Below are 15,026 nucleotides of genomic sequence, written 5' to 3' on the forward strand. Positions count from 1 at the left end.
CGCCGTTGCCGGGGATCGAACCCGGGTCACCCGCGTGACAGGCGGGAATACTCACCACTATACTACAACGACTTTTTTATTAAAATGATTCATCATGTCATTAACATCAAATAAAATTAATGTAAAAGTTAATAAAAATGAAAATCATGTGATGGTAACAAGTAACCTTGTTTAATTGAAAAAAACATCACAAAAACGGATAGAAAAACAAAGCTTAGTATTAATAAAATATTGTTTTTAATGTATTTTTTTATTTATTTATTAGAATTTATGTTAATCTCACTTTTTATTTGATGGATTTCATATATTTCAATTAACTAATTAAAATAGTTTAGTAGGAAATATATTTTCAATATTTCCAGTTGAAAAAAAATAATAGACATAATACCATACGGTATTTTGGATTTATAAAGTCCCGTTTTATGTCATCCAGATTTAACAAATGTTAATTCTTAGTAATAACCAAGAACTATAATAAACTGTTATACTATTTGATAGATATCGTAAAAAAAAATTTGACATGTCATCATTCCACTTACCTAAATACAATTCTATCATTTCAACGGATACAGAAAATTGAGTAATGGTGACAAAATAAATCTCTTATATTACATGAAAAAATGTTTATTAATATTTATAAATATTATTTTAAAGGTCATATTTAACATAATTTTGAATTGATTGATAATGTAAAAATATTTAATGTATGAAAATTAAACTCAAATAAAAAAATGAAGCTTACTCAAAACTTAATACTTTAATAATGTTAAAAAAATAAATTAAACAAGATCCATGTACTCTCTCATATAGGTTCGTCCATACTGAAATAATATTTTTATCAAATAGCCAAGAAGATCACATACTTCACTAGGAATAGTAAATTTTCATCGCCAATGCACTCACTAGTCGCAATTGAACTTGGGTTCTGCTTAAAAGCCATGCACATATTAACATCTTGAGTGTTAGTGTGTTACCCTTTACCATTATAGGTGTTATGCACTCAGACAAATGCCTATAGCTTTATTCTGCAAGGCTTTAGCAGAAGTTTCCCTCTTTAAAGTGTAAGAGGAAGAGCTCTTGGCATTGATTTAGATGTTCAACATTGGAAACCATACTTGTTAGGGAGAAAATTTTCACGAAGATCTGTCTCAGCTATCAAGAGTGGCAAGATGTCTCTGCTATCCTCTTTATAGTAAGCATATAGTTGCGGAAATTTTTCATTGACTGTTTTTAATCAACAGATATTTTTACAGACACTGTTTGGGTAAGTTTCTCTAGAAGTAGAGAAGCTTACCCAAACGGGCCCTATAACATGGACACTGCACAAACAAATCCTAGACTCATACAGGAAAGAACAAATTATAGAATCCTGTTAGTTTTACTCGAAACATAGGCTCATTTCATTTGTGGTTTTAAGACAGGAGATGCCTAATTTCTATGACACTTGGACTGGATTAATGTGTAAACCACTATTCTGAAGATCCAGTGATTCCATATTTTTAGATGAAGCATGGCAACTGCACGGCTTCAGGACATGATAAACGCTCCTTACATCAAACCCTCTACTCTAGCAAACTGAACAAGAACTCCAATGGAAAATAAAGGATGACCTGAACAAGTACTCATCAAAGTTATAAGAATCAACAAACAATGCAATATATGTAACAATATTACTAATTCTGAAGAAAAACCAAAGTGACATCCGATGCATAGTCCATACAAAGTCAAAACAAACAATAGAAAAAAGTGCAGAAAAAATTGCTCAATATGAACCTCGAAGCATCATTCCTTGTCAAAACTCAAAACTTAAAGGGCAGAAGCTAAGTCTCCAGTGTGTGGGTGGGCAGTGGCTGAAACTCGAATTTTGAACAAGGTGCTATTCATTTATAATTATAAAATATTTACATGCTTATCAAAAATCTTCTGAGACAATTATTTTCGTCATTTCTTTTTATAACAAACACACACATAAGCAAACAGGAAAATATTTCAAAATAAATTGTCAGAATCAAGAAAAATTGCATAAGCATAAAAACCAACTGGTGTGTTGACAACAATGTCAGAAATGCATACATAAGCCAAAATCAAATGAAGCTACTTTTGCTACTGTGATAACATCTTCCCAGGAAACAAATCTAACCAGTTTCTAGACAGCAAGATAACCTATCAATTTGTTTCTAGGTGGTATTGAACAGGGTGCAAAAAATTGATCACAACACCACCCACCTTCTCCAAATGTATGGTAGCTATTCTCTTCAAACTTGTAGGCCAATAGAAAATATAGCTTCTGGAGATACACCTAGAATAAAGGGTAAAAGAAATAAGAGAAAGAAATCCAAGAATAACACAGAAATAGTTTTAAGGAGGAGAGTCCAGTTCACCATTGTGATCAGCATTGGTTGGTTGGTCTTGGTTGAGGAAATGTCCATTTAGAGCAGCAACAGGGAATTGATGAGATTGTCCTAAACCTGCTCGAAACAGAAGATGCTCAACAGGCTCTGAAGGCTTAGCTCCGACAGAAAGCCAATACCTAAAGAACACAAGGAGAATCAATTGCTATAAAAAAAAAAAAAAGAAAAAAAAAGGAGATGTCTGTCCTAGTTTCCTATTAAATTCATCAATGCAACCAGAAACATTTGACATAGGTAATTTAATCCCAATCTTTGAATTAAAGAAATATATGAAAACTTGTAGCTAAACATTTGGAGCTACAGTTACTTTGGTGGGGGCAATAAGATCTATGCTTGTTGTATTTTAGTATTTCACATTTGTTTCATGAACTCTACAAGAATTAAGACATGTTAACAATCACGGCAAGGGCAAAGTAACAATTTTTTTCCCCTCTTGGTATACGAGGAAATTACTTACTTGACTCTTTCCAGTTTGAGACTCATTCTTTTCTCATCATCCTTGCCTGTTGCAGAAAAAATAATTAGTACCAACCCGAACCATCTTTCTCATTCCTAACTGCTAACAAATACACACTACATTTGCAGCCGCTTTTCCTATTGCATGACTGTATTAAAAGCAATGGTTTAATTGTTATTTAGAATCATAAGATTTTGTAAATGTTTCCTTTGAACAACAAGTTAAGGAGGATAAGACAATACATAACCTGCGACGGGATTGTAGAAACCTAAAACTTCAAGTTGCTTGCCATCTCTTGTTGTTTTGCTATCAGTAACAACCACGCGATAGAATGGGTGGTTCCTGCACCCGAGCCTTGCCAATCGAATCTTCACCACCATTTTTTATACCTTCTGCACTCAAACATTCACAACAATACAAAGAGTTTGGGGTGAAAAAGAAGGAACAAAAATGAGATAAGAGTGAGTGGAGGGAAGGATCAGGATGTTAACGGGATTGCTATTGGCACTCCAAAATTGCTATTGGCACTATCCATGTGGGTGTCTTTTTGTGATATTTCCAAATAGTCACTTGGCATGAAACAAAACAAAAATATGTTTCTATTGTGCAAATGGGGATGAAAAAATTAACAACGGAATCGTGATTCCAAAGTTATACAAGTGTATTGTGACACCCTCTACTCCACATGTAAATGTACAAATGATAAAAGGAATATAAATGTGAATTAATTATAAGTTTTAAAACACATTTAAATATAAACATTTTAAAAATGGTAAAGGTTCACATTTGCTTGTCAAACATCATAATAGAATTTGTCCAAATAAATAATAAAATCATCTCGACTTAAAACAAGGTTGTCTAAATAAATGAAAAACATAAAACAACTATATCGTTCATGGAACTAGTGAAATAAAAATCTCATGCCCCAATGTCACATCTATCAAAGCATTTTCCTGAGAAAGGATAGGTCTCTCCATCTCCAACATGGAACTCCTCATATGTTGGCTCACTTGAAACAAAATGACATTCAGCCCAAACACAAACATATACCGGGAATGAGTTATCATATTCATATATAATAAAACACTAGAGCATGTAAAACATATAAATATATAGAGTTGAATGTACACAAACACCACCACTTCACAAAATCACACACAAGTATTCACACTCATTCAAGTTCACACGCTCTAGAAAACAATATCGAATTCTCAATCGTTAACTCAATGAAAGTCAAACACAAGTGTTATGCAACAAATATACTAGACTCAAACCTACATGCAATGTGGTACCATTTTCGGTAGAAAATCTCGTCGGACACTTAGGAGTACATGACAAGAAAGGCCTCACAATGGGTCAACCAGATCATTCTCATTAAGTGAAATCATAAGGAGACTAGTTAGGGTTACTATGTTTTACGAGAATGTTCCAACCATGTGAGATTGGCACATGCTTAAAGGAACACTCAAACCGAGTGTATTTACTCCCAAGACTTAGAGAAGCCAATCAAAGCCTCTCCCTCTTGATTCAGGTTCAACCCAAAAAATATTTTAATACACAGACTCTACCTAGGAACTATAAATACACATAATTAATCAGTTGTTTTCAAAATCTCAATTAATCATTTTAACTTTTCGTGCCTCAAATGATTAAACTTGTCAGGTTCCCACAGTAGAGCACATCACAAAACTTGTCGCGCATTAACTCATCACCCTTAAAGGATTTTACAATTATGCGATTGTACGATTCATAACTCACAACTCAATACATACAACATCTCAATACACATATATCTCACAATTCACCACATACTTAATTTATCATTTACACACAATCTCAATCACAATTTGATGATCTCAATATAACAATTTATCACGTCTCATGAATCATATACATATCACACAATAGTATATTTACATCGCACAAAACATGCATATATTAAATCGAACCATATTATTCTCAATTAAAAATGGTCTCTACAACAATTAAATTGAAGTGTAGCAAAAGTAATTATTATTGAGAAATAATTTTATAAATTTATTTAATTTATTATTATTATTATTTTTATTTACTTCATAAACATGCACATACAAATCAACAAATCAAATTAGGGACAGATCAAAATACAAGACAAGTAATTCTTAATTGAACAAAACCACGAAGCACATGACTTACAAATTTATCAAGAATAATAGTAAAGTTCATAATGGTTGTAGCACTCGGCATGATATATTATGCAAACAAATCCAGTCAATTAGAAATTATACAATTTCTTTAATTGAATTTTTAATTAACATAAAAAGGAAAATAAATAATTACTTATAACAAGAATTAATAGAGCAACAAACAACCTACTTCTTCCTTATGATGAGCCCCTCCTTGAATTTTATCAATTCATGCTAATTAAAAAGAAAATCAATTTCTATGGTTCACACTCAACACAAGAATATATCAATTTCACATTGGGACATCAATTGATCCGTCAAACACAATTAATTCGCAATTAAAAGCATAAGAACATAATTAAATTTCATAAAACAACCCAAAATAATCCAAAATTGATCTTGTAGGGATCTTTATACATATTCATTCTAATCCCCAAGTATAAATAATTCATTTCTTATCTCAATGTAGTCGCTTAAGCATCCTCCGTTAACAATGATGACATTTTTGGTGCTCAACTCCACCTCCAGTTACTTTGTTAGGATTATTGGGCGTTACCGAAAAAGAACATCAAAGCATGATAAAACAGAAACTACCTTTTAAATTGTGGGATTAGGAACATAGTCAGATGATAAAAGAGTTGCAAAACGTGGATCATCATATGCAATTTTCCCCTCAATAGCGTACTCCGTCTCCTTACCCTAGCCTTTTTTAAACTTTAGAGGGCAACATTGACATTTGCTCATTTAAGTTCATACCTGACTTAATTATTTAACGAGCTCACTTAATTTGATCATATAAAATATAACTCACTAATAATAATTAACTAGTATAATTATTTTATAATATTAGTACACGTTAATTATTGAAATAGAAAATTGCAGTACATATCACTAGTTTGAGTACTGCATTTCCTTTGCATAGGACTTGAAATAATTTTATAAGGACGAACACTATTTGGAAATAACTAAATAGAAAAATTTGGAAATAACTAAATAGAAAAAGAAAGAAAACGTGAAAATTCCAAAGTTTGAAGTTCACACTTGACACTACATAACATTTTTGCCAAAAGAGGAAAGAAATTTATCAACAAGTTGTCATGTTAGTAAGTTAGGAGAAAGCATGGTGATCTGATCGTCATTAAATTTCCTTTTCCAGGTCTTTGCACAAAAAAGCTCATTACTAGTAGGACGAACTTTGCTCTGGTGAAATTAATGCTGGAGAATAGAAAGACGGGCTCATAGTTTGCAGGAACCTAAGCAGAGAGATAGGAGTCAATAATTATATATGTGGCAAGTTGCAGAAATATATAGATAATTAACATATAGAAATGTTAAACACCTCGGTTGCAACATCCCGAGGCGGATGTTTGAATTCCATGTTGTCTGGGGTAATTGAGTCACATTCCACCACCACAGCATAGTAGTACCTGGAAACAAGAGAAGAGATGTGCATATCACATGAGAATTGAAGCCAAAATGTGAGTTGCAAATTGATGATTGTTTTGTTTACCGCATCTTGCTCAATTCATATACACGGAGTTTCTCATTGTTGTCGTCATCATTTTCATTGTCAGATAGACCAGGAAATCCATGAAGTTCTTCTTCCTCTTTGATCCGTTGGATAGACAGTTACGAATTTGACGAGTCCATCCATTAGATAGGACAAATGAACTCAATGCTCTAAACAAGTCAACACATTTTACCAAAACCAAATACGAAAACAAACAATGATAAGGGAAGAAGAACCCACTGCCACGCGCCGCTGTGCCTGAAAATAGATCATGCCGCTAACCTAAATCGGGCCTCAAAAAATGCATCAGGTCCTATGTCGTAATAATCTAACAAGCTCATCCATTTTAAAAAATTATAGATAAATATTTATTGCTAATATTCTTATTATATTATATTTGTTATAATACATTAAAATTTTATATTTATTTATCTTTTTTAAATGTTAATTTACGTAAAAACTTATGATTAAATTTATTGAAAATAATTTTGTCTTATTTAAATATCTTAATGTGAAATAGATTTTTAAATAAGTTACTACCAGTGTTTTATTAAACCTTAAAAATATGTTAGCTTTAAATTATCACAACTAGATTCTTAAATAAACTTGGAGATAGAACAAACTTTTATATAAATCAAGTACAAATCCTTAAAAAATCTTGGATGAACAAGTCAAACTCATTACATATACTCTTAACTTAAGTCAAACCCTAACAAAGCGAAAATCTACTCACCCTGTTTCTACCCTACGACTCACTCTTTACTCTTTAGGTTTGGCCTCTTTCATCAATCATCTCTTCCCTTTCCCTATTTAAAATATTTGTAATAATTTTATTTCAGTTATTAACATATAATTTTTTTTATCAACAAATGTTAATTAATAATTTGTTACTAAGGGATCTATACGTCCCTTCTTTCTTCCTCTAACGTATTTTTTGCATTTCCTTATGAATCAAGTTGACATCTTTTCTGTTGGGCGAAAAAAGATTTTCTCTTATCCCTTCACTCCAAAATCTTGAGTAGTATTTCTACTTTTGATTCACAGTACGAACCTGAAGGGTGACTGAGTATTCTGTTGCCGTTGATTTGGGAAAAGGAAAAACCAAAAAAAAAAAAAAGAAGACAAAGTTAGAATTGAGGGTTAGATTTGGACCCTTTGGTCAGTTTAGTGAATTTAATTAATAAAACGGTGCATTTTGATTAATATATCTCAGTCACTCCTTTAAATCCTAACGTACACAATAGTTAAACTAGCCACCTCTAGTTTTTGCCAATTTGAGAGGATCCGTGTCCAATTTTAATGTAGTAACACAATTTTAGTCAAACAATTTAGAATTTCTGCACATTAACAAAAATATCATTTTTCAAGTGATATCAGATATTTTATGTCGTACATGCCACACCTACCCCTTGGCTAAATGGTGGTTGTGTTATTTAGATGCAGGTGGTGGTGGGCCCACTATCATGGTAGTGGACACCACGTCTTTTGCCGCAATAAAAGTAACACTTCGCAACTCATAAGTCATAAGCCACTACCGACCCACTCAGATATAGTACACATTGCTACTAATATAAAAAGCAGAAATTGACCATTTTGATTAACTAACTAATTAACAAAATTAGATGTAATTATTAAAATATTCTTCGTAATAGTATTATTATTATTATTTTAATTAGAATTAAGGATTTCTTTAGTAACTTATAATTACTGACTTTTGATTTAAATCTTTATTGCTCCAATTATTCAACTAAAAAAATCAATTTTAATTAAAAATAACAAAATGTATTATAAGAACTGTATCTACATTTTATTCAGAACTAATGTGAATACAGTACAAATAGGGAATAAGCAAAAAGTTAAGCATGTTTCACATAAACTGATGAAACTATTCCTATTTTTCGATTTTTCTTGGTCAATGAAAAGCTTTGGCACATTAGAATGAATTAATTTACTGATTTGATAAAGGACATTTTTTTAATATAGTTTAAAAATGTCCATATTAATACTTGTTTCCATTCATAATTCTTGTACGAGTTTAATTTGATGACAAACAAATTTAGTCGCTTATGATTTAGCTAGGACGTTTCAGTTGTACGCTAGTCTTCAATTTTTTCATTATGCTTCTCCTTGTATTGAATTTATTATTCTGAATGAAATGATATCAACTTTCCTCGTAAAAAAAAAAAATAATTGGCTATACTAATAATTGTTCCGAAGCTTTCTTGTACTATAAAGAGGTCTCTCACAAACTTAACTTCGTCCACGTACTGTGTTGCTATCAATTAATGTCATCAATGGCTCAAATGTTGATATTAACTATGGCTATAAGTTATATTCACTCTTTTATAATTAATAATTTGATATATAAGGTAAGTTTTATCAATATCTGTTAATTATAAATTCATGATTAAGCATCATAAAAATTATTCACATGAAATTTGCATGACATATGCTTTATTAATAAACATAAAAAACAATATTATATTTTATTATAATCCTCTTAATATAAAAAAATGGTCATAAAATTTAGAATTATTATTTGCTTAGGTAATTTATTGTGATAGAGAAAGCAGATTTATGATATGGCCACTTGAGCATCACGTCAGAGTGTAGATGGGCATGAGAAATAAATAACGGTCATGTGGTATATGCAGCAGAAACGAAAGACGGTTTATTTTGGCACGAAAAATGAATTTTGAATTGACAGAGATGACAAGGACGTACCTATTCTCCCGCTAATCTCGGCATTTGATGAGTATTATTATGTCCAGAATGGCACTCTGACTGAAACAAACAAGCATGACTCGAGCCTACTCTTTCCTCGTCTCTTTGGTGTTCATCACTATGACCCCTTCAACACCGCAGGTGGAAGCCTTCTCCTACCACATCAACTGCGGTGCTTCCACCGACTCCACCGACTCCTTCAACACCACCTGGCTCTCCGACCGCTTCTTCTCCGCCGGCTCCTCCGCTCTCGTCTCCGAGCCTCTCCATTTCCCTCTCCCCTCCGAGAAAACCCTCCGCTTCTTCCCTCCCTCCTCCTCCGGCAAGAGAAACTGCTACACCTTCCCTTCTCTCCCTTCCCCCTCCCGCTACCTCCTCCGCACATTCACCGTCTACGACAACTACGACGCCAAGTCCCGCCCTCCCTCCTTCGACGTCTCTCTCTCCTCCACCGTCCTCTTCAGCTGGCGCTCCCCCTGGCCGGAGTCCACCGCCCGCAATGGCGCCTACTCCGACCTCTTCGCCTCCCTCCCCAACACCTCCTCCCTCGATCTCTGCTTCTACGGCTTCGCCACCGATTCCCCTCTCGTCTCCTCCATTGAACTCGTCCAAGTCCACCCCGCCGCCTACACCAACTCCAACAACCTCATTCTCGTTAACTACGGCCGCATTTCCTGCGGCGCTGCCGCCAAACCCTGGGGCGCCGGCTTCACCAACCACACCGACCGCTTCTCCCGCTCCTGGCAGCCGGACTACGACTTCCGAACAATACCGGAAGATCGCGACGAGGTCCGCTCTCTCTCGACGGATAACTCAATCTCCGGCGCCGACGAGGCGCCTAATTACTTCCCGATGAAGTTGTATCAGTCCGCGGTGACCACGGAGGGGCCGCTGGGGTACGAATTGAGTGTGGACGCGAAATTGGACTATACGGTGTGGCTGCACTTCGCGGAGATCGATTCCAGCGTCAACAAAGCAGGGGAGAGGGTCTTCGATATCTTCATCAACGACGACAACGTCACCAGGCTTGACATATACAACCACGTCGGTGCTTTCGCCGCGTTGACTTTGAATTTCACCGTCAAGAACTTGAGCGATAACGTCTTGACACTCAAGCTCGTGCCAGCTGTTGGGGCTCCTCTCATTAGTGCCATCGAGAATTACGCCTTGGTCCCTGTTGACCCTTCCACTCTCCCTCTCCAAGGTCTCATTCTCGCTCTCTCTAATTTTGTTTCATTCGTACCAATTTGAAAACGTAATCAGTTGTGTGAATTCTAATGTGTTTGTAGTGAGTGCAATGAAGGCGTTGAAAGAGTCGCTGCGTGTTCCTGATAGAATGGGTTGGAATGGTGATCCCTGTGCTCCTACTAATTGGGATGCTTGGGAGGGGGTTACTTGCCGCATGACTAATGATAAAACTGCTCATGTCATAAGTCAGATGTAATGTAACTGTTCTTTCCACTCTTCTGTTTTTCTGCGTTGTGTTTGGATAAAGTATTAAAGTTATATCTACAAGCAATTATTATAGGAGAAGAAATTAACAAAGTAAAATGAATTGAGTTTCACCTATAGAGTTAAAATCAACTTACGCATTTCAGTCTTTGGATAAGTTAAATGAGAGCTTCTATAAAAGTTAAATTGGTTTTAATAACTTATGGAAGAAGCTGAATTCATGTTAACTTGTTTTTTTTTGTTTCTTCTTTACAAGGGCATATTGCTTTATGCCTTTATCCAAACAAGAACAAGGCCTTACTTTGCTAATTGGTTTTAGGGTCTTGCTAACCAAATGCCCTAAGGGCATTAATTAAAGAACTAAAAGGGAAATGTATTTATTGTGTAAATTATAGGAGAGCGTAAAAAATATCATGGGCAGTGCACTTTTCCACCTCCTAATAAAAATATTTCTATTTTAAGTTCCTTAATCAATGTCCTTAGGATATTGGTTAGCATTTGCCTTGGTTTTATGCAAGAATGAGTCTTGATGCCTGTTTTTGTTTCAGAGATCTTGGCAGTCAAGGCTTGAAAGGGTTCATAAGTGACCAGATTAGTCTTTTGTCCGACTTGGTAAGCCTGTAAGTATCAGCTGCCAAATCATTGTCTCTTCTAACTTAAACCACTCAATGATCAGCTTTGTACTTTCTACATAGCTTATTCTTTTTCATTTTGGTGGCTATACAGCATTTTATGTTCTGATATGTTAAACCATCTAGATAGAATCATGTTGTAGTGTAGGCGGCACCTGTTCTGCATTCTACCCCATGAATGAACACTATGGCCTCTGCAAGTGCAAGAATTTCAATATTTCATACTTAGGCTATTTTTAAATTTGTTGTTTGTCCTTGATATTGGCATTGGATTTCCTTACAAATTCTAGTGCAGGACTCAGTCTTATACCACATTCTTTTTTAATAATTAAGTGTTGCTCTCTATTTGAATGTAGGCGACAATTTTGTATTCCTAGATTATTGCTTCTCATGTTCATATTGGTTTCCATTGTTGGTAACTTCTCTTTAATTTTACAGGAATTTGAGTTCTAATTCCTTGGGAGGGGAAATACCACCGGGACTAGGTCAAAAATCCCTGATACAAGTGTAAGATCAGATATTGTATCTGTTAGTTACAAATTCTCACAGACTTGTGCTGTTTTTCGATGTTATCCACATGTTTTTATATTATTTCCTCATCAATTTTCAGTATCTTTATCCATTTAAAAGTCAAATACTTTTATCATCATATACTGAATACGGTATATAGTTAGACTCTATATGTTTCTCTTGCACGATGCTTTGATAGATTAAAAGGCATGCCATTTAAAATTCTGAAGTCATTTGTAATAATATTATGATGCATCCATACCACCTATATTGAAAGTAACTAAACCATGAAATGTGGCTCAATTAGTAAACCAAACTCTTGTGGGCTGACTTCACCTACAGTGCAAGGGTTCAAAACTCACTAGAAGAATCTTGTTATTACCGAACAGAAAATCTAAATTATTTATTTGAAAATTGAAATTCTATTTATTTTTCTATGTAATGTTTTCTGTAGGGATTTATCCAACAATCAGTTAATGGGATTCATACCTGATAGTTTGGCATCTTCGAATTTGAAGCTTGTGTAAGTATCCAGTATCCAGTGAATTAATTAATATGTCTGTCTTTAACTTGCATAGTGTCGTGACAAAAAGTAGGTTCTATAATCCTCGTTATTTTCTTTTGCTGTTTCAGTGTTTTGCAAGTGGTATGGTCCTTCCTCTAGTTTTAGCACTTATTCAAGTTATTTTCTCTCAAGTTAAATATCCTTTTCTGTCAGAAATGGGGATGCTAAAATGCTGGGGGCTTTTATGAAAAATGTCAGTATTGTTATGAAGTCCTGTAATTTGATTTCAAATAATCTTTCCTAGCCAATTTGTTTTCTTTATTAAATTCCTAAAATCGTGTTGTTGTCACTATATTTTTCCTTTATATTCTGTTCTTTCATTCGTCAATTTGGCATCTTAATGCTCACTTAGTCACTTCAACAGCCTAATTTTCCTTTATGTTTAGGACGGTAACGATAGGCAACACTTGACCTCTAGTGCAGTTTTAACTGGGTGTCCCTTTTATTCTCTGGACAAGTTATACTACATACTTCTGTTTGTTTTTCTAATCTATTCAATCTTGCCAGGCTATTGAATGGTAATTTATTGGAAGGACGAGTTCCAGAGCAACTTTATTCGGTTGGTGTGCATGGTGGAGCTATTGAGTATGTCATTTTACTCTTCTAGCTCTACTCTATCATCTGGTTCTGCATAATGGTTTGTTCAGATTGAAATGTTGGATAACTTAGCTTGTATATATAATACTCCCTAATCCCTATTTGGCTTATTTTTGTCTCTTGTGTGTGAGAACCTAAATTTAACTCTCACACAAGGCACATCCAGACTCATGAAATGTCAATCATCTCAATCCTCATCAGCTTTGAATGCTAGACACACTAAAATTAGTTGTTATCTAATTAACTTGCTATGGTAGCAATACAAAAAGAAATTTTGTGTGATACATTATAACAATTATATAATCGAATTAGAAATAATCTATTTTCTATATTCAATTTGATTTGTTCTTTTTTCAGTCTCTCTGGCAACAAGGGATTGTGCGGCGTACCATCTCTTCCATCATGTCCTATGTTTTGGGAGCATGGTAGATTATCCACTCGGGGTAAAATTGCAATAGCCTTGTCATGTCTCTTTGTTTTCTGTGTGGTACTGCTGGTGGCATATATCTACATCAGGAGGAAAAGGAACGATTATGATTTCGCTCTGCCTCATGAACTAATGTGTAAGTATGATTTCAATGAGATTGTGTGCTTGTCGTGTATTTTTTATCTATAATATTCCTGGCAACGTGTATTGACTTTCTGGGGCTAACGTAAATTAATGTTGTTTGATTTGCTTTCTCGGAGTACTAGTTGCTCTTCTCTGTTATTCTTGAACTCCATAAAAATATACTACTTTATACACATAAGATTTGATTACTGATAAAAAAAAAATAGGATATGATTTTTGTGCAGTATTTATATTACTTTTTCTTCTACTGGGAAACGCTTACTGGTTGAAATTTCAATCATATCTAACTGCCCCTGTCATGAACATTGAATAAACCTGATTTTACTTCGGTTGTCATGTGTATGTGTATTATTCAAATCTTCACCATATGTTCATTTTTTTTTCCGAAGGTTGCAAAATAACTTGTTAGTCCACGTACAAGTTCAATAGGAATTTGGAAACATGAGTTAAAATTGGAATCGATGTACCATATCTTTATTGATCATTATTTTTTCTCTCTCTATGAATAACTTCAATTTTACATCTCAAATTGGGGTTGGGTCAAATGAACTAAAGAAGTAGAAGCCAAGCAAAGCTTTTTTAGTGGCCTTGTTCATATATAGCAGCTGCCATAATATGTTTTGTCTTTTCATAGAAATGGATCCTCTCACTGAATTTCCCAACCAGCAAGTGTTTAATTTGAGCTGCTTATTCCACTAAATGATAGGATATTCGGTTTTATATGAATTTTAAAATTAAAAGGTCATGTTCGGACTTTGATGAATATTTAAATCCTATGCTAATTGTCGATTATTTTGTGGCTTCTTTTGCAGCATTAGCTGCCAAGAGAAATCGCTATCAGAGGCAGAAATCATTGATGCTTCTTGAGCTGGAGAGTCAGCATGCCAAGGGATTGCCTTCACCTTTTACTCCACAATAACTGTTTATTTTTTAATAGAAATGGAAGATTGAATTTTATAGGTTTAGGCTAAACATGCAAAATTATTGCTTAGAGAAAGTAATAGAATGTTACAGGCTTGCAGCACCCGGCTCGGCCATGAGGCAAGGCCGCACTAGAATGAAAGAAAAAAAATGGTTTATGGGGTGCGGGTCTGCTTTTCTTCTACAACTTTGTCATGTCGAGGATTCTGCAGGATACTTATTGCCATGCACTGTGACAATAGTTTCCTGAATCATCATAAAAAGGAATATACCTGGTTGTATCACTAGCCATCTTTTGACGAATATACCTGATAGGAATAACCCCATCAATGTATACAATTTGAGCCACAACTTAGTGTCCAGTTGTTCTTGTTACATCAATTCTGCTTGGTTCATACATAACCTTTATACTGATTCATATAGCCAAACATCAGCGAGTTTTATTGTACAATGTACCGTCGAATCTTTTCCATTCATTTACCAAGTAAAGCATGATACAGATATTTTCGTA

At 34.4% G+C, this 15,026-nt stretch overlaps 2 protein-coding genes and 1 non-coding gene across 3 annotated transcripts; 1 reads left to right on the top strand and 2 right to left on the bottom strand.

The window, feature by feature from the left end:
- On the bottom strand, positions 1 to 72 carry TRNAD-GUC. Its single transcript has one exon. It is a non-coding gene; the product is annotated as a tRNA-Asp (tRNA).
- A 1,915-nt stretch (positions 73 to 1,987) lies between these two features.
- Positions 1,988 to 3,311, bottom strand: LOC114402368 (30S ribosomal protein S16-1, chloroplastic-like). Its single transcript, XM_028364908.1, has 4 exons — positions 3,116 to 3,311; positions 2,869 to 2,914; positions 2,382 to 2,530; positions 1,988 to 2,299 (listed from the first exon to the last, which is right to left on the bottom strand). Exons 1-4 carry the CDS (start codon positions 3,246 to 3,248, stop codon positions 2,256 to 2,258), a joined length of 372 nt encoding a protein of 123 aa, XP_028220709.1. The 5' UTR covers positions 3,249 to 3,311; the 3' UTR covers positions 1,988 to 2,255.
- A 5,896-nt stretch (positions 3,312 to 9,207) lies between these two features.
- On the top strand, positions 9,208 to 15,026 carry LOC114401679 (receptor-like protein 4). Its single transcript, XM_028364254.1, has 8 exons — positions 9,208 to 10,471; positions 10,557 to 10,707; positions 11,268 to 11,339; positions 11,790 to 11,858; positions 12,316 to 12,384; positions 12,934 to 13,011; positions 13,381 to 13,586; positions 14,407 to 15,026. The coding sequence occupies exons 1-8, from the start codon at positions 9,343 to 9,345 to the stop codon at positions 14,511 to 14,513; spliced, it is 1,881 nt and encodes a 626-aa protein (XP_028220055.1). The 5' UTR covers positions 9,208 to 9,342; the 3' UTR covers positions 14,514 to 15,026.

The sequence above is a fragment of the Glycine soja genome, chromosome 20 (genome assembly GCF_004193775.1).
Source record: "Glycine soja cultivar W05 chromosome 20, ASM419377v2, whole genome shotgun sequence".
Taxonomy (NCBI): Eukaryota; Viridiplantae; Streptophyta; class Magnoliopsida; order Fabales; family Fabaceae; genus Glycine; species Glycine soja.